Below are 19,985 nucleotides of genomic sequence, written 5' to 3' on the forward strand. Positions count from 1 at the left end.
TGTTGCACGCCGTTGGTCTGCACTTAACAGCATCTTGGCATGCTGCACTATGTGGTCAACCAATACAGTGAGCTCCGCCTCGCTGAAGTGCTGTTTGCGTTGCCTCTGGGCAGGGATCCTGGCTGACATGGTGGTGGTCCTTTTTGGCTTCTCACTGTGCAGATTTACCCTTTGCTGACTGTGGATGGCAGTGGATTGTGCTTTATATCATGGCCGCCTCCATTTCTGGTTTTCGCGGTCATGTTATTTCCGCTTCCGTGACGACGACGGCGGACGCGGTTTTTACACTGCTTGTGGGGCCGCTATGTCCATTTCTGTGGGTGTTTACGTGCCGACGGTGACACCATTTCCACGTCCGTGTGGTGCGCGCGACCGACGGCCTGTAATCAGCCAATCTTTCCGCAACCTTGCGGATGCAGAAACTTTATTACTGTCGCTGTGGAATCACCGCATTCCGGACCGGGGAACTTGTAATGAGGCCCATTGTGTGCTGTTACGCTTAGCAGGCCCCTCGACGGAGCGTGTTTGTTGTTAGTTGTCAATTGGCAATGGACAGTCAAGTTACTCCTGCTGTGCAATTCAATTTTGGCTCTGATTTGCAAAGCACATACAGTGTGCACAACCATAAGCAGACTCCGCCACCGGTGGCGTTGCTGACCCAAAATGTTTTCAACATTTAATAGTCGCTGGGCATCGATAATGAGAGGCAGGGTACTATGCTGATAATTATTCTGAGGGTAACACAAGGAAAAGGAACCTTAGCCGAAGATGAGGCCTTTAATTCGGGTCCGTGTCCTGGCAAGCGCCTATTCCCTTTTTGCAGTCTGTGAATTCTTGTTTGAAGTTGTTTACTGGCAGTTGTGTAACTCCTGCCTCTGCTGTTTAGTGCAGTACTCCCGTTGCCCAGGGCTTCACTTTCTTATGGGGTTGTTTCTTCTGGCAGATGGTGAGCTCTCTGGTTCCCATTATTTTCTGCCAACTACGAACAGACATCTTGTGCTTCTCTCCCTCAAATTTCACCTCATTTATCGTTTTAGTTCAGCTGTATTTTTCACGCTAGAGTTTAGTTGCAAGTGCAAATAGCACAGGAGACTGAGATCTATGTCTGGTTTCCATTCCACGGTGTACAGAATCCAAAAGATATCCATTAAGATTGGTTTTAGCTATGCGCAAGATCTCGACGGCTAGTGCTCGCGTGGTATACTGTCTTCCATAGCCCTTTTTTGCCAGTGTCACCATAAAGTAACATAGCACAAAATACCAACAAGCCCAGTGAAATTCCTTCTAGACTTCCAAAGCTATCCATATATTCAGGTCCCAGTATTACACTTAAACAGTATTTGAAAGTCTTCTAGCTGCTGGGCTATCAAGTATGCCCTCTTTAAATGTATTTATGTTTGTATTGTTTGCTTGATAGGCACTTATTCAATAAGAATATACTGTTTGAAAGCGCCCACAGGGCACGGAGGGAGCGAGGGCGGGAAATACATTACAACACTATAATTAAGAGCAGGGGGAGGGGGGGAGAGGGACGGACCTACTATGCCTTGTGAGCACTCAGAACATGCAAGTGCAGAAAGGAAGAGGGAAGAGGGGGTAAGTGCTGGGGAGTCCGAGCTCGTGGGTGAGCCAGAGACGAAGTGCAGGAATGTTGAGTGCTACACGTGGGCTGTGGGAGGTGTAAGTGTGAGTCTCCAGAGAGGTGGGAGTGCAGATGCAGGAGCCGGATAGAATTGGTGTGGGAGGTCAAGGCCCCGAAGATACATCAGGGCCAAGGACACCGATTCAGCAACTGAGATTAGCAGAGGAGAGAAGGAGGGAAGGAGGAGAAAAAGAGGAAAGTTTTAAGAAGCTTCCTGAATTTGAGAAGATCCTGATCCAGGTGCAGGGAGATGGGGAGGCTATACCAAAGGAGGGACCCCGCAGAGGAAAGTCTGCGACCCTTGCCCTCTATTTGGCAAAACGCTTTACACACAGAGTTGGTGCCAGAGGAGCAAAGTGGTCTAGAGGGAGAGTATTTGGTGAGATACAGTTGAAGATAGTGTGGACCCTGCGCCCAGACAGCCTTGTGGATGATGCAGAGGGATTTCAATTTAATCCGTGCAGGAAAGGGGAGCCAGTGAAGTCTTTTAGTGCAGGAGAGATGCGGTGCCTGGGCTTCAGGACAAGGATAAATCTTGCATTTTGGCCATTTTAATCTTGTTTTAAGTACAGATAATTGGCATTACATTTGATGTGATCACGTCTGCTGGTTTTACCAGATTTATATGCTTTACTCCAGAATTATCAGCTTTTGTATATCTTCAGCCAGGATGTTTTTCAAACTTAATTTCAGGTGCATACAATTACAGCATTTTCCTCATCTTCAATAAAATTGATCCCTAAACATGTTGCTATTGTCGTTTTACAGATTAATGTGCATAAGTACTTTTGGGGCTGCCTTTCAAAAGGTATTGTATATAAGGTTGTCACATGTATTTTTGTTATTTCTTTTTCTTCCATAGTTTTGGTCTGAGCAACACATTTGATGCTGACTTTCCATCAGTGTTGACAGGAAAGGTAAGAACATTCACATTGTATTTTTATTTTATTTTGAAATAGTGTCTTGATGGCTTTTATCGAACAGCTAAAGGTTATATGATATACATTTGTGTTAGAGAAGATTTCCTTTTTGAGTGAAATTCTCTCCACCTGTGAGTTCCCCGGCACTTTATTTGGACTCTTGGTTTTTATCTAATTCTCCTGACCGAGTGGGAACCTTTTTCACACTCACTCCTTCTTTTACTCTGTACCAGCGAACCCTTTTTTAATCTCTTTTTGGTACTCTTTAATGGACTTATGATTTCCTCCATCTTTTCTGGCATCTATATTTTATTATTGCAGTATGGAGCACTTTCTCTGCAGTGTTGCTGGAAGCTCCTTCAACTTTGCTTTTTATTTCACCTGAATTAACTACTGTTACCAGGGCAGAGCGGGCACCCTTTTGTGCCTCCTGTGTTTTATTTTGTGAGATCAGCACACCCCACCTTATGTGTAATGCTGAGGGGGAACATTGGCTCCCTTTTCTCACTGCTCCAGTAACTTTTAGTTACTGTTACAAGTTCATCTGACAGGCGGGTGGCAGTGTACCTTTTTACATGACTTTTTGTGGATTTCCACCACAGGCTGTCTTCGTCAGCTGCTGTAGGGGACGCAGGGGTCACCATTTGCCTAAATGGTGGCTGTACTTTTTAAAGCCCTGTTAACAATGACTTGTTCTTACTTGACCCTTCTTCTACCTTCCTTGCTGGGGAAGGTCTTGAAGGATCTTTTGTCTCTAGCGGGCTTCCCTTGATAAGCCTGCCAAGGTTCTCTAAGTGCCTGAAAGAATGGGAAGTGGGGGAGGTAACCGAAACTCCCCTTTTATTAGTCCTGCAGTGTGCCTGCCTGGAATCAGTTTTAACTGGGAGGGTCCTGGAGCTGAACCTCAGAGTCGACCACTGGACTGAAGATCCGAAGAGGAATTCGTAGAAGAATGTGCCAGCAACTTTCAAACGACCGCCAGAGCCGTTGAATGACCTCTGAAGACCCGAACCTGAATTCTGAGCGACCGGGAAGATCTCTTTAAGACGACTTACTCCCCTGGACTGGTGGGCCCAACCAGTCTCAAGCTCACCTGCATTTTGCGCCATCCCACCAAGAGCTGTGACCCTCCCAGGCTGCAAACTCCCAATACCCTTGGACCTGTGCCATTTTGCCGTGCAACGTTGTATGAATTGCGGTTCCGGCTGAAACCTTGTAAGCATCCGTCTGGACCTGCAGTGACACTTTTCCACTCCTAGTCGTCCCCTCAGCTGATTCATGGACCGAGAACCGAAGAGAAGTCTACTGGATGACAACCGTCTCTGACCTGAAGCCTGTAAAGGACTCAAAGGCACCAGTGCCACGAAGATCCACTGCAGGGCATCCTATTGCTTGAGTGCATCTGTCTGTTCCCTCCAAAGTCCATTCTTTAGCCGCCCAGGCCAAGAAATCCAAACCAGGGACAACTGCCCCCTCACCTTGGGAACCAACCTGCTGCACCAAGTTCATCAGCGAAAAGTACTGTCTGAAGCCTAGGTACTTGGTCTTGCTGCATTGTTCCTGGGTTCCTGGAGGGCTTCAGCTAAGCTGTTACGTTCACCCCCATGTAGGGCACCCAGAGACCCATTGGGGTGAACGACCCATTGGGCTCTAAATACTTACCTGCAAACCTGAAGAAAATATTCATTGGGCCTCATTACGGCTTTGGCGGTAGCCATGCCGCTATTGGCGGCATGGCTGCCACCAAAACTGGGTCCGGGTTCCCTGAATGGGGAATTACCGGGCCATTCCGAGTTTGGAGGGCCTGGTAATTCCCCCTACAGGGAACCCGGGCCCGGACCTTCCCCCATCCCCATTTGAGCCCCCATAGGGCTCATTTGGAATGGGTGCAGGGAGCCAACAACGGGCCGATTGCGACAGGCCCGTTGTTAGCTCCCTGGTCCTCTCGCGGGACCCGGTAAGGACGCCTGGTTTTACCAGGCGTCCTTACCGGGTCCCGCGAGCGGACCTTGTAATATTGCGGAATGGGGAACGCCACCGTTAGCGGCACCCGTTAACCCATTCCGCAATTCTTGTAATGAGGCCCATAGACTCTACTATGTCTGTTGCTTACCTGCCTCTTTCCTCTTCAGCCCTTGGTCACTGGACAACCCAGTGCCTCTTTGATTCTGTGAGTCACCTAGTATAGGGATGGACTTTTATAGATTGGTTAAGCAGGGGTTAATTGAAGTTACAAGATTTGATCTAAAGTTTGCTTATTTGTTTCAGTAGCTTCTCTCACTTTTATGTTGCTTAGCATTTGATTTAAAGTGTGCTACCTTTTATGCTACTGTGAGATTATTGCGTGAATAGTACTCATGAGACTTATGTCTAAAGCCTTAGTGTATATGAAAGAAATGACTTTTTTTTTTTGTATATAACTGTTCGTGTGTCAGTGTTTCCTTGAACCGATTGTATGCTCCAAGTACTGTGTGTACAAACCAAATTGCGACTTGAGAGTTTTAATGACCTGTGCGAGCAGCTCTTTTGCACTATAACAGCAAATAAACTTCAATTTGGTCTCAGTCGTTTGGATGGCACAGTGCTGCCAACTTGCATGTAAGGTTGATCTATTATATTAATGTGCATATGCAACAGCCAAGTGTTAATCTTTAATATATTTATTCATAATATTTCTTCATCATTAGTAAGTTCATACATAACAAATAAATCACCTATTTACACGGTCTTAAAGTACACCAAACAACCATCAAGAAAAAGTGCTTACAACAGCGGCGGCATATTTTTTGTAATCTACCGTAGTCTGCTCTTTTGATTTCATGAAAGTTTATTCAATCAGTGCTGGCCTAAATGTAATCAACAAATGGACTAATTACATTCTCTGACAATTCTTTTACTCTTATTCATACTTCACCCATACTTTTCCCTACATGTTTCATTCCTTTCAATCACTGGAACATTTGTTTTAAAGAAATTAGTTAGGGTAAAACTGATTTCCGTCAGATGTTCCTATCGGTATTCCGATTTATTGTATATTGTTCCACGTGGTAATAGGCATTTTCTTTTTTCAGAACAATGTATTTTAGCCCTCCCCACTCCTTGCTTTATGCAGATTTGTATATTGTTTATTTATTTTCTGTTGTCCCTCTAGTGGGACATTGACACTTCTTCTTGACTTGTCTTGTTCAGGTATTTGTGGCAGTGGTGGGCCTCCTGGAGCGACAAAATACATGGTTGCAAATATCCATGTTTTATATGTTTATCTAGGGGATACTATTTCCCAGTCTGAAGATTTCTCATTGTGTGTTTACTTACATGTCCTAATTGACTTGCAACATATTTCTGTTTTAACTGGTGCATTCTCAGGTTGTAAAGGCTGCTTTTATTATTTGCAATAACTTCAATCTGGGGTATTTTGTCCTGTCTGCAGAAGCACAAACTTATTTTATTTATTTATTTATTGTGCCTTAGCCAATGTTTTTGACTTTTTACACATTTTCCAAACCAGTACAAAAGATTTAAGACAATTGACCGAATAAAAATTAAGAATATAAAATTAAATAAAACAGAAAAGGAGAAAGAAATAGAAGAAAAAAGTTAATAAAATTAGTAATACATTTACAATTATCATCAAATTTCATTTCTTAATGATCATCCAACTTTGTCTCTCGGAACTCTTACCACTTCTGCGGTTCAAAAAAGTTTCATTCCCAGACGATAATCTAAACCAAAATTCCTCTGTGTCCAACCATCTAATATCATGGACAAATCTTCTCATTCTAGTAACTCTAACCTCCCTTGTACCCAGACACTTGGATAGCAGATGTTTTAACGTTTGACGTTCATTAGCATCACATTTAGCAGAACAATCATCTGATAGAGCTGTGTCTCTGGCTGATTGAATTTACAGAGTGGGGAGTAAATTGAGTCTGAATCTTATGAAAAGGTCCCTTGAACTCGGATCTGGATATTTGGTCAAATATGGGGGCAGAGTCGCCCTTTTTTTACCCATGGTGGAAAATGATAGTGACAACTTTGCCCTCCTCATCCTATCTCCTGTTTCCAACCAATCCCAGTTTTTCATCCGCTCTTTTACTTTTGTCCGATTTTGTATCAGAAGTTCTGATGTACAATCCACGTTGTTCAAAAGCTCTAGGCAGCTCAGCTTTAATTTTACAAGGAATTTATTCGTATTACACTGGAGTAGGAGGGACAGGTCCTCATATAATGTACCCTTTGAGGAGACCAATAGGGACCTATACAAGGAGAGCCATTTCCACTCCAACCACGATCTTAGAGAGGAGAGTCCCAATTCATACCTTAGGGATACAATAAAAACACAATTCGGGAGTGATAATGTCTTTCTTCAAAGCTTTGACTCTATCGAATCCCAATTCACATCCATCGCGAGCAAGTTTGTGTCCATGCCAAATAGAATGACAGGAACCACCTTTCCTAAATAGTATTTCACCAAAGGAAGTATAGAGAATTTACAAAATTTAGTTGTTATCCCTTTCATCTGAGCCCCCAACTTAATAGTTTTTAGACTAATAGTTTCTAATAGATGAATTTTGGTTGGGCATGACTTGATTATTGATCCCAAATAGGTGAGCTTAGAAACAACCTCTATTGGTCGGTGATCCTTTTCCCATGAATAGTTCTTAACTCTTTTGTTCGGATGTTTGGAAATTAGGAACCTAGATTTTTCAGGATTTATCCTGAGGTCATTATTTCGAGCATAGGTTTTCAGGACAGAAAGCAACCTCTGAAATCCGACCTGGGAGTGATCCAGTACCACCACGTCATCTGCGTAAGCCAACCAGCTGATTTTAGTTGAGCCGATGCGCAGCAATATTAGATCACTCTTCTTTAGGCTTTGACCAAGGTCAGCCATAAAGAGGATGAACAAAAGAGGCGCCATCAGGCAGCCCTGACGAACCCCTCTATCCACCCGTATAGGCTCTGATAGTTTACCCGCCCTTGAGAGTCTAACTCTCATCCTGGTATTTTGATGCAGTTCAATCAGGATAGAGAGTAGATTGGAAGGGACACCCCATGCATACAGTTTCTTCCACAAGAGACCCCTATTAACTGTATCAAAGGCTTGGGTGAGGTCCATCCTTTTTGGTTTTACCAAAAAGAGGTAAACCACCTTTGCTTCCCAAGTTCCCATTTAAGCAAGTGAGAACCAAACCATTGAGGGATGTGGATAGTCTCTTTCTAAAGCCAGTTTGCTGTTTTGCAATTATTCCATTAGATTTGGCCCATTCCTCCTGCTCCCTTAGAATTAAACCGACAAAGATTTTACTGTCAGCATCCAGTAGTGAAATTGGTCTATAATTCACCGCTAGGAGTTCATTTCCTTTTTTAGAGATCGGGATTGTGATCAAATTTTTCCACGATTCTGGGAGTTCTTTTGACTTGATTATTTTGTCAAATAGTAATTTAAGTACATGAGTCCACAAAGATGGGTTCATTTTCAGGGTCCTATTACTAAGCCCATTTGGGCCAGCCGCTCTAGAAGTGGAGGAGTTCTTTATTAGTAGCTCTATATCAGCGCTGGTATGCGTTAGGGACCATTGGGCAGTTTGCAAACTCTCATGGGCAGGTACACGTATAGACCAGTATACCAGAGAGAAATGGTCAACCCAAGACTGTTCTTGTAAAATGGGTCTTGATTACACATCGGCAAATCTTGCTTTTCCCCCCCACAATAGCCCAGACATTTCTAGAGTTTCTCTGATTCAATGACCTGAGCATAGGTTCTCCATCATTCTGCAGGATAGATGACTTAAATGACGGTTTCCAATTTCTATAGCGATTTTTAATGAGGCTAAGAGCAGTCTCTTAGCCTCATTTTCTATCGGGTTTAGCATTTTTTTTAGCTTTTTTTAGCACTGCTTTTTAATGTCTTATGATTTTCTTTTGTTCCAGAAACTGGGGTTAAAGGCATGTTTGTGGAGCAGCTTACGTTTTTGAGTAATAGGTTTCTGAGGATCCAAACCCAATAATAACAGATGGAAACTTGAGGGTTTGCAGGAGTCGGACATTTGATCCTCAGAAACATTAACCACCATGTTTTGTAGTCTGCTAGTCAGACTTTTTCCCCCTATCAAATTTTCTAATACAGTTACCAGCCATATTCACAGACAATTTACATGTATATGTGGAAACAGTTGCAGAAAAGTTGATATCTATTGATAATTTAAGCATTGCATGATCTTCAATGTTCCCTTTTTCTACAGTTAACATCACACAGTTTTCAAAGGTTTTCCTAGGCACAGAGAAATAGCAATTGTAGAGAAAGCTGTTCCCTTGTGCCAATTTGGGACACTCAGGATGTTTCCCCTAATATTTCCATTAAGCATCCATAGGTCCCATCCCTTAATGAAATTTGCCCAGCCTAAGCCATTGGGTGTTTGATCATGTGATTTTCCTGAGACCTGGTCTTTTGTCGTCAGGCACTGTCAATTTAAGTCTCCTGCTATTAGCACTTGATCCATAGGGAACAGAGATAATATATCAACCAGCAGATCAGACAACGTTAGCAGAAAATCAAAAAGACCCCACCCGAGAGTTCCAGTACAAATTTACCAAAATCCAGCTTGTTCCAATATTCGGGCCCCCTTATACTCAACCCTTATTATCAGGAAACCTTGTGTTTCATTTGATAGTAACCTGGATTCATAGAAGACTTTTTTACAGGCAGTCATCAGACCCCGAGAAGGTCTACCTCCTTCCGACCCAGAAGCCAATACATCTATTCCGATTGGACAAGTGAGCCGAATTTCCTGAAGTAGAATCAAATCAAAAGACCCAAAAATGTAGGATTTCCTCAGCTCCTGGGTAAAAGAGTTATAGCCTCTAGTATTCCATGACGGTACCTTAAAGTGCTTTTTTACTAGAGGCTCTGCTGTTGATTGCCCATTCTAAGGAGGACTTGGGAAACGATCTCTGGAACCATTTCCCAGACAGCCGTTGATGCTGAGCCAATACCATTCTTGTTACTTTGGATTTGATTATAAAGCCGATTTCCTTTCAACTGAGGATGTGTATTCACTAAAGCGGGGCATGATTTTGATACCTTGAACCCCATTTTTTCCCCAAGCCTATGATTCCCCCGAAATTGATTCCAGGCCCAAGTTTGACCTCAATACCAATTAAGCTATGTTTGTGTCTGCCGAGAAAGGAAATTTAACCACTTCAATATCGTCTGTGGAGAAATACTTTAAACCCGGGATTAATTTCATTTCTGAGAGGATCCTGGCGCGAGGTTCCCCAATTTGAGATGTCGGTGACAATCTGCATACGTACACTCTTAGCTCTTTAGTTTGTTTCGTAATATTAGGGTTTTTATTACAAGCATCTGGCTTTTGCTCCATCTGTGGTTGTGTTGGAATGCTATTCTTTGGATAGAGGCCCTCCCCCAAACGTGGAGGGATTTGGAACAGTTCTTTGATTCCACCAGATAGTGGGTTCGCTATGACCAGTGCTTGTGGTCGCAGAACTGCCTCTATTGGTGGTGAGCCGACTCTTATAGCTGGATTAGGGCTGATTTCCCCTTGTTCTACCTCTGAGACTTCTTTAGTTTTCAGGAAAATCAGGGCTATCTTTATTGCAGAGTTCAACACCTTTGTTTTTTTCTTAGCAAACAGGAAAATTGGGGCAATTCGCTTTGGCGGTTTGATTATGTCCATTTGGCTGCCCACTGTGGTTTTCTTTAATTCAGCCTCTAGAATCTCACTTGTCGTCTTCTTTTCCTTTTCTTTGATACTCTTTTTCTGTTTTTGTCCCTTTCCCTTTTTGGGGGCATTTTCTTTTTCTTCTCTTCCCACCTCTCCTACCTAGCCTTTAGAGTCTTCACAAAACGATTAGTATAAGTCGTGAAGTGTTTCCTCTTGCCTTTTAGTCTTGCCACTCACCGGAACTTGTGAGTTTTTGGTGTATTCCTTGGCCATTTTTTTCTTTTTCTTTGTCGATTTGCCTGACAGTTTCTTTTTCATCTCTTCTTCCACTTCCTCAGCGTTTACTGGAACGTTTCCTGGAGGGTCAGGAACAATAGCTTTAGATGTTACGTCTATGGCCTGCGCCATTCGCAGAAATTCCTCCATCAATGAGGCTGATAAGGGGGAGTCATCAGGCGTTAACTCAGGGGCTTTTGTGGGATGCTCACAATAATATCCCTCCTCATTGCCCTTTGGCGGGGACTTTGAACTCTCCACCAATGCCCCGAAATCCGTTTTCAAAGTACCACACTGGTTTGAGAGTCGGTCCAATTTTGTTGCTTGTTCTTTAGAGATTTCCCGGAGATCCCATTGGAATTCTCCCAGACCTTCATTGACGGCTGATTTAATTACCGTCATCATAATGTCATTCAGTTCCAGTTCCTTCGTTATTTCTAGCAATATACCCGTATGTTGCTGAACCTCTAACTTGATGGATTCGAACAGCTACACTAATGAACTTAAAAGAAAGATCAGAGCAGTAATTGTTGGGGGGATTAAGGTTGAGTTTGATTCAGCCTGCACTTGTGGCTGCTTGCTTGAAGAGAATTCAACCACCCTGGCCAGTTCATGTAGTTAGGCCTCGCTTCCCAGGTCGTGGTCTTGTTCTTCTGGTATTTTATTTAATTTGTATGATGAATTCATAGGTATTAGCATTTCTATCTCCAACAGGTCTTCATCACATGGATCTATCACAATTGTCTGCACTTGTGAAGTTTCATTTCTTGATTCATGGGTTGGAGGCTGTGCTAAGGAACAATCAGTTGCAGTTGCTGTGCCTAGAGAAAAATGAGTTAGGATTGCATTTTTCATCGTAGTCGTCCTCTTTAGGTTAGGAGGGAGTGAGTCTCGAATAAGCTAATTGGCAGGCGGCAAGATTCCCAATTCCTGTCCTTGAAGGGCTTGGGGATCCACAGTTGAGTCCAGGAAACCAGAGGTTGTATGTATCTGGTTATCAAAAGAGAAGACACTTGGCGGGGGACGAAAAACACCACCACCTGTTTTATAGCGTTTCAAAAATGTTCTGCCTTATGTGCTCTCATTCCGTTCATTAGAGAGCCCGTCTTTTGTTTTTATACAGACGTGTCGTTTGGATTTCCTGTACTCCGTAAATTATACATTTATCGGTTACCTTTCAAAACTTAGCAGGAAGAAGCACCACCGTTGGGATCAAAGGCTCGGAGGCCCGCAGTCCCCGGGGCTATATTTTACAGGTTTTCCAAAGGCGTGAAAAGGTAGCACGCGGGAAACAAAGGAAGGCTGGCTTTATCCGATCAAGGAACGAGGAGCAGGGAGGGGGAAGAGAAATGGAAGAGAAATGGTTTAGGTAGCGTCAAAGGAGGCGCCACAAGGGCTTTATAGTCAGTTGTCAAGGGTTAATAGCGTTAGCTCTTGGCCCCCAAGGAGCGGAGCACAGTGGACGTGCACGGACTGCACAGACTGCTTTCACCCGTGTCCTCACTCCGTGGCCCGCTTCGCGGTATGAACGTTGTTTTATGCAATGTTTTCAACTTCGCCTCCAGAAACAAAAGAAACAGCAGAAAGACTCGGGGTACAGCTGCACAGACTGCTTTCACTCGTGTCCTCACTCCAGCACAAACACAAGGGGCATAGTATTTAGCACTCTATGCTTAGTTCCCGAGCATGCGTCTTGTTTCATGCTGCTGATCTTACAGGGTTCTTTTATTTTTTTGCTGCCAACAGGTTTCTGTGAAGTGGGCAGCTTTATTCTTCTACTTTTCTTTTCTTTCATTTTTTCACAAACCGCAGTCAGTTGTTTAAAAATTGCAGCTGTGGGGGGAAAGTGAAAAGACATAAGCGGAAGACTTCAGTCTTTTATTTCTTATTTTCTCTATTTATTTAGCAACATTTAATCTGTTCCTTCATTTCTTTAGCTTAAGTGGTTGGATGAACAGTTGTCTTCTGCTGTGCTGATGAGAAAAACTGTTTGCTGCTTCTCTCGCAAATGCTGGTTTATTTCGTTGCTGTGCAGAGAGCTTAACGAGGTCCCTCAGATTGTTTTTTTCCTCAATCGTAGTCAGACGCATATCGTGGAGTTCCTTCTTGGCTGACGACATTACTTAGCCAAAGTTTAATCATAGTATTTCTTTCTGTCCTTTCGACAACCCTTTTCCGCAAGATCTCTGGCAAAGGCTTCGAGGACAAGTCCTTTCGTCGACGACAGCGACTCTCGTCTCGACGATCCTTTGTTTACGGCCTCTCAAGGCCCATCGGGCCTCGGCCCTGCACAGTAGGGAGAGCGGAGAGTGGTTCATATTCCAGTCTCACAAAGAGAATGTATATTCACCTTTAATCCCATTTATTTCGCCAGCCTGCCATCTTTATATATCATCGAAAACACTCCTTTTAAATGTTGTCCTTCCTGTAACAGGTTTTGCACTGAGTGTGCAACCTTTGTCTCCGCAGGGACCATGCCGAAGAACAGTGCAAGTCTTGCAATCTGTTCAGGCCAAAAACTTTAAAGGACTGCAAGACTAAACGCCGGGCCCACCACGCCATGCAGGCCGGGGCCGCCATGGACGTCCAGGGAGCCCCCAGCGATGGTAGCAATGACATCCAAAGTGATCCCGAGGGCGATCAGGCTCAATCGGATTCCCACATGCATGCGGCGACCCCAACACGGTGGCCGGCGGTTCTGCTATGGGGACGACACCCGGTGGCTCAGGCACTACCAAGTCATCTCACACCAAGCACATCCCCCACAGCCGAAAGTCGACCACGTCGTCGACCGATAAGCCACACAAAGTGTTGAGGGGAAGATCTGAACACACTCTGTTCTCTGGCCCATCGCAGTCATGACCACCACACGACAGAGCCCCGAAACAGACGAAGTCTATTTCCAACACCACGTCTAAATCTGGGAAATCCTTGGGTGCCGATGATCGGGCGATCCACCTTTCCCCAACACGGGTTCAAGGAGAGCGCCCTGTGGATGAACTGGTCAGGGATATTTTCCTGCGCTTTTCCTCCAACACCGCTACTGAGCAGGTTAGTGAACAAAATGCCCAAAATGCACCAGGAACAAGTGACACTGATACTAGTTGCTCCCATGTGGGCGAGAAAATCGTGGTTGCCACATCTGCGCTTGTGCCCCTACAACATGCTCACAGAGCACGGGAGGACTATGCTCCATCCACATCCTCAATCTGTGAACTTGACAGTTTGGCTCCTGAAGAATTTGGCCTCAAAGGTGTATGGAAATCCTCAAGCAGGCACGTAAACCAAACACCAGACACTGTTATTTTAAGAAATGGAAAAGATTTGTAATATGGTGCCAGTCAAAATATGTAAACCCAGTCGAATGTACTCAATCACACATTCTTCATTTCATGCTCCATTTACTAGACTCTGGGCTAGTATTTAACTATATCAAGGTTCACCTAGCGGCTCTATCCACGTACACCACTTCCCAAAGCAAGGTGTCCCGGTGGAAAGTCCCTGTCATTAAGACATTTGTGTAAGGAGTAAAAAGATTCTACCCTCCCATTTCAAACCCGCCTCAAGGGTGGGACCTAAATGTGGTACTTGCAAAGCTCATGGGACCCCCCCCTTTGAGACTTGGAATAAATACGGCCATAAACACCATATTGGCCCTAGAGCCCCTAGCGGTGTACCTCAGACAACAATATGACTTGGTTGGCATCGAGGTGGGAGGAGAGAACCATTTGATATCCCTATATGCTGATGATCTGTTATTGTACCTGAAGTATCCGGAGGAAAACCTCCAGTACATTTTAGAGGTCATGGAAAAGTATGCGGAACTGTCCGGCATAGCGGTTAATCCCGGTAAATCGAGCATGTTTCCACTGGGGAGCTTCGCAGGAGTCCCTCTGGAACGATTGCCGGTGTTGCCCGTTCCCTGGGCAGCTGAGTCTTTCCGCTACCTCGGAATTGATGTATATCATACTTTGAAGGAAGAACACTTGCACAATACCGAGGTGGCTGTGAAGAAAATCCGCGAGACTATGCAGTTTTGGGAGAAGCTGCCGCTGGCAATGATGGGCCGGGGGGCGATGCTCAAAATGGTGGTCCTGCCTAGGCTTTTGCACTTTTTCAGTAACATACCATACCTGATACCCAGGAAGTTCTTTGTCAAACTTGACAGTGTATGCAGGGACTTCCTGTGGCACGGCATCCGCAACAGGGTGGCCCTGTGGAAACTGCAAAATTTCCACGATAGGGGAGGCATCAAGCTGCCGAACTTTGAGGCCTATTATGTGGCCAGCCAGTTGCAATACGTGACTAAATGGTTCTCTGATGAGGAAACTCCTGCGTCTAGGCTGGTTGGGCGGGACTGCGCCCCGTTTTACCTAAAAGAGATCGTCTGGGTCCCTAGATCAGACTTGAATGGACGCCCAAGTATGTTGCTGCTGGGGTGGAGAATTTGGCGCAGAGCGTGCCAATTGATAGAGAGCCCGTGCCCGTGTTCCCCACAGGTGCCACTGGTCGCCTTAACTATGGGGGACAGCCAGCTTAGGAAAATAATCAGGACATACTGGGAATCGGTTGGGCTGGCCACATTGGGAGACATATGGCAGGATGGGGCCATTAGGGAATTTGAAGACCTGGGAGAAGAAACAGGGCTGCACGGGGGCCAATATGTTACGTACCTAAGGTTGGTACAGATCATCCGTAAGACTTGGCCGGAGACGGTGCTGGCGGAAGATCCGGACGCACTGATCGGAACAATATATGATATATCAGAGGGCGGACATGAGATCTCTAGATTATATGAGGTGGTGATGACCCGGGTGGGGAAGGACTTGATGGATTTGAGGCTGGACTGGGAAGCGGAGGTGGGGGCGCAGCTGACTGATGGGATGTGGGAACGGGCCATGGGATACCATAAAGTGTCCAGGAATGCTAGATTGCAGCAAATACAGCTATACATTACGCATAGAGCATATATGACCCCGAAGAAAATAGCCAAGTTTGCGAACGCAGGTAGACAAGCATGCCCGAAATGCGATGAAGAAGACGCAGACATGACGCATATGTTCTGGTCCTGCCCAGTGATTGAAGGCTTTTGGGGGGAAGTGGCACAGAAATTAGCAGATAAGGGGGTCCTGCTACGCATTGACACGGCCTGGGCCTGCCTCCTGGGAGGGTTCCCCAGACCACGGAACACCAAACATCTCGGGAAACTGAGAGACCTGGCGTATGTACTTGCTAAGAGAAGGTTAGCCATGAGTTGGAAGCAATGCCATGGGCCAAGAATAGAGATATGGTGGCGGGACCTGCAGAAGTGGGCGGAGGCTGAAACAGTGGTATGGCAGGAAGCGTGTAGCAATTGCGGGGAAGAAGATGTGGGCAACCTAGCGGCTTGGAGGATGTTAATTACGGTACTGTTTGGCACGGAAGTGGACCCTGCTGCTTCGGAAGGAAACGACGCCCAGCCACACCAAGTGTACACAGAACTGTAAGGTTGATAAGCTCTTGGGGGGGGAGGGGTTTGAAGTGCAGTAATATGGGATTAACTGATGTTTTTACGGTTGTATTGTATAATGCTGCAAGTTTGGTTTGTATTGTTTTATTTTGAAAATAAAAAATATTACAAAAAAAAAAAAACGGCCATAAACACCTTACATATAAAACGGCTTTTCTGGCGGCTGTCACCTCCATAAGAAGAGTCAGTGAACTACAAGCTTTGTCAGTGCAAGACCCTTTCTTTGTTATCCACAAAGACAAGTTGGTCCTAAGAACACCCCCTAGGTTTTCACCTAAGTTCCATGTCAACCAGTCCATAGAGCTACCAGCTTTCTTTCAAAAACCTTCAAGCTCAGCTGAGAAAAAACTCCATACACTAGATGTAAGGAGGGTGGTCCTTAACTATGTAAACAAGACGAGACCACTACGACAAACAGACCAACTGTTTGTCTCCATGGGTCCTGGCAGGGAAGGTGATCACGTTTCATAAAACGCCATCTCCAGATGGATAGTGAAGTGCATACAACTCTGCTACTCTCTGTCAAACAAAACTCTGCCTTTCACACCAAGAGCTCACTCTACCAAGAGGTACAGGAGCTACTTTGGCCTTTATTTCAAATGTCCAGCTATTTGCAATGCAGCTATATGGAGCTCTATTCATACCTTTACTCCGCACTACTACATTGACACACATTCTAAAGCAGATTCACAGGTGGGACAAGCGGTGCTAAAACATCTATTTGCCGCTCAACCTTCTCACAACCCACCACCTTCTCCAGACACTGCTCGCTAATCTATGCAAAGCATGTGATCTAAGCAGATCCACAAGCCTCAGAAGGGATACATTACTCACCATAATCGTATTTCTGATGCTTGTATCTGCTTGGACTCTCATGCGCCCACCCTTCCTTTCCTGTGGAGTAGAAGGTGCATAGATGTTTTCTGGCTTTATCTACTCTTATCTGCTTTATTACATTTGTACTCACGCTGCACTTCATGCTACCTCATGTCAGAAACAAACTAATCTTAGGGACCTTGACGCGTGAAGGACCATGCGTACAGTAGACATCACGCTAGGAATAGTATTACTGGCACACCCTGTTGACTTCCCTTTTTGAGTTTTCAAAACAAAAAATGCAATACTCTACAGCTTCCACTAGATGTCTGCCTATGCATAGCATGTGATTCTTAGCAGATACAAGCATCAGAAATACGATTACAGTGAGTAATGTAACCATATATGGCGCAGCAGTAGGTACGTCCCCCTCCCCCAGTCTACAAATTCCGGTAAAGATTTGTTAAAAAAGTTCAGAAAACCAAAAAATACAAAGTTGCGGCCTACTCACCATTCATTTCCCCAAAGACTGGTTGCTCCACTGCACAGCCCAAACCACTAGATGGATTTGGCCCAGGTCTGAAACAACCTGGGCACGAAGCATTGACTCAGGGCCTTTTAGTGGCTTGGGGTTATTCCATCCAGTAGTTTTTTTAAATATTTATTGGGGAATGGAGTGCCCCCTTCTCCAAAATAGATGGCTATATCTTGGGTAAATTGCCAAGAAACCGAGTGTTTAAAAATGAAACAGCCGCCATCTTTTTGTTTTCTCAATGCGAGAAATATCTGCGGTTATCGGAAAATGAAACACAGAAAAAAGGCTTTTGCAGGTTAAACACATGCAAATGCCATCAGTTTACAGGTGTGGGGGCGGAAGGGGCAAGAGGACATCAAGTGAAATGTGAGCGTTGTAGGGGGACTAAGGCCTGAGTTTGCAACACAGAGCTTTTCTGTAAGCTTGGCTATAGCTGCAAATAGCAGACCTCTCAAAGCAGTCTGCGTCACAGAACCACTGTTTGTTGTGGGGGGTGGGAGAGGGCATGGGAGAGGAGGAGGCAATCGGGCAAGTGGGGGATGGGGGGCTTGCACAGAGGAGGGGGCTCTTGGTGAGGGACGGGGTATCTGAACGGGCAGAGCATTTCATTCAGGCTTTTTTCCAATATTCGTGGCTCTAAACTACGCATAGACACGGCCATCTGTAGTCCATACTAAAAAGGGCATCCAGGTCTCCCATTCATGCAGTAACTGGGACTGACCTTGCTTAGCTTCAAAACGAGCAAGTGGCCGGCCCCCTCATACCCTTTTGCCTAATAGATGAGCACAAGTTGCAAGACCACGACCACTTACATCAACATGATCTGAGGGCGCCGGCCCCTTCCTCGCTTTGATCTCCTATGTTTCCCATTGCTCTCTGAGAGCTCTGAGAGACAATTTTCTTGGCTTTTGCTGAATTACATTCTGGTATTTGTAGTCTCCCAGTCAAGATGGTCAAGGATTTTATACATTTTAGTGACACTATGGCATGCATACATTTCAAGTTTTCAGTATATAAAGAAGAGTATTGTTGAAAGCCTGTCAAGAGGGTTAGGAGGGGAAATGATGAGAGGGCAAGTAAGTAATTAGTATTTTCCCAGCATGTGGCAAGATAGCTTACAATCCTGGACACTGGTGCAGTTATTTTCTCCCGATTGTGGCTGCTTTTCAGGGCACAAGTAAAGGACACGTGGGTAGACACATTTACAGAGGACAGACCCACCCCTTTGGGTTTTTTGAGATTGGCAAGCTTGCTCAAGTATTTGGCTGACAGGCTTTTACTTGGGTTGTCATGTTCCCAGTGCAGACGCTTACCCACAAGACCACAAGAACTTGTTTTGTATTGAGATTTTGTTTTCCAGGAAATATTTCACTACAGATTGCTGGGTTTAAAAAGTGAGCACCTTTAATACTTTGCCAGCATATTTATTGGAACGTTTCCTCTCTCTGGTTATATTTCTGGTGTTCATTACTTTAAAGTCCAATGCTTTGTCTTGTGCGCTTTCTTCTACTCGGACGGACAATTGAACTACATTTGTATATTTCAGTTTGATATATGTTCACTTACTACGTTTATTCATGGGTGCCAGCTTCTCATTTTTGCTATTGGGGCAAAAGTACCTGGGCACATGCTATTCTTGCAGCCAGTCATTTTTTACCCTTTTCCGTGCTGCTTAAATGCTGTTAGTTGGGGCTGTGCGATGTACCACAACAGTCACCAAGAGACCCGCCATAAAACATGGGGCTTGTAGCACGTTGCTTAACCAAAGTGTGTGATCCATGACAAACAATGTAATCTCACTGTGCAGTGCCTAAAGAAACTGAGTTCTCAAAAGCCTGCCATCTTTTATACATAACATTACCACTATCAAAATGGGTCAAAATCGGTCTGTGATTGATGAACGTTTTTGAACGATGGATGCATAAGGGTGAAAATAAACACTGAAAATAGGAAATCTTAATTATGATTATACCTGCAACTATGGCAAAAAAGTAATTGACAAACAAGTTGTTTGTAATTTTAACAAATACAGTGAGGTCAGGGGTAAAACATAGTGGTCTGGTAGTCGACCTGGCTAGTGATAATGTAGTGATTTAAAGCCCACTGGTCATGGCTAGTGGGGTCTGGTAGTGATTTAAAAAATACAGTGGGCAAGGCCAGAGGCCATGGCTAATGGTCTCGGAGTGATTTAAAAAATACAGTGGCCATGGCTGAAGGCCATGGCCAGTGGCACGGAAACATTTATGGCATAACAAAATTCTGGAAAGTCAATGAAAAAAATGTCCTTTCAAGGACTTGAAGGTGAGCAAAACATTGCACAAAAAAAAGTTGAAATTCAAGGAAATACGTTAGTTGCATCGACATTATGGTGAGAACGTACCCCAACATAACCCTGAAATTCAGATAAAGCCACCTTAACTTCGTGCCACCTGTTACGCAGCCTTTGACCACAATGATGACATCACAGATGCCATCCTGACATCACTAATTACATCATCTATGGCCTCAGTGGTGACATCACAAATTACATCATATGGCATCACTGATTACATCTTTGATGGCATCAGACGTAACATAATTTATGACTTAGCTAATAAAAGCT

At 44.6% G+C, this 19,985-nt stretch overlaps 1 protein-coding gene across 1 annotated transcript in view; it reads left to right on the top strand.

Annotated features, from left to right (window-relative positions):
- The window catches only part of LOC138480805 (cysteine-rich hydrophobic domain-containing protein 2-like), a 455,363-nt gene that overhangs the window by 101,114 nt on the left and 334,264 nt on the right, over nucleotides 1-19,985 (top strand). The window contains exon 2 of the mRNA XM_069612551.1: nucleotides 2,505-2,559. Coding sequence (XP_069468652.1) covers nucleotides 2,505-2,559 — 55 coding nt within the window. The remainder of the gene's footprint in view (nucleotides 1-2,504; nucleotides 2,560-19,985) is intronic.

The sequence above is a fragment of the Ambystoma mexicanum genome, chromosome 5p, assembly GCF_040938575.1.
Source record: "Ambystoma mexicanum isolate Mex_15411 chromosome 5p, UKY_AmexF1_1, whole genome shotgun sequence".
Classification (NCBI taxonomy): domain Eukaryota; kingdom Metazoa; phylum Chordata; class Amphibia; order Caudata; family Ambystomatidae; genus Ambystoma; species Ambystoma mexicanum.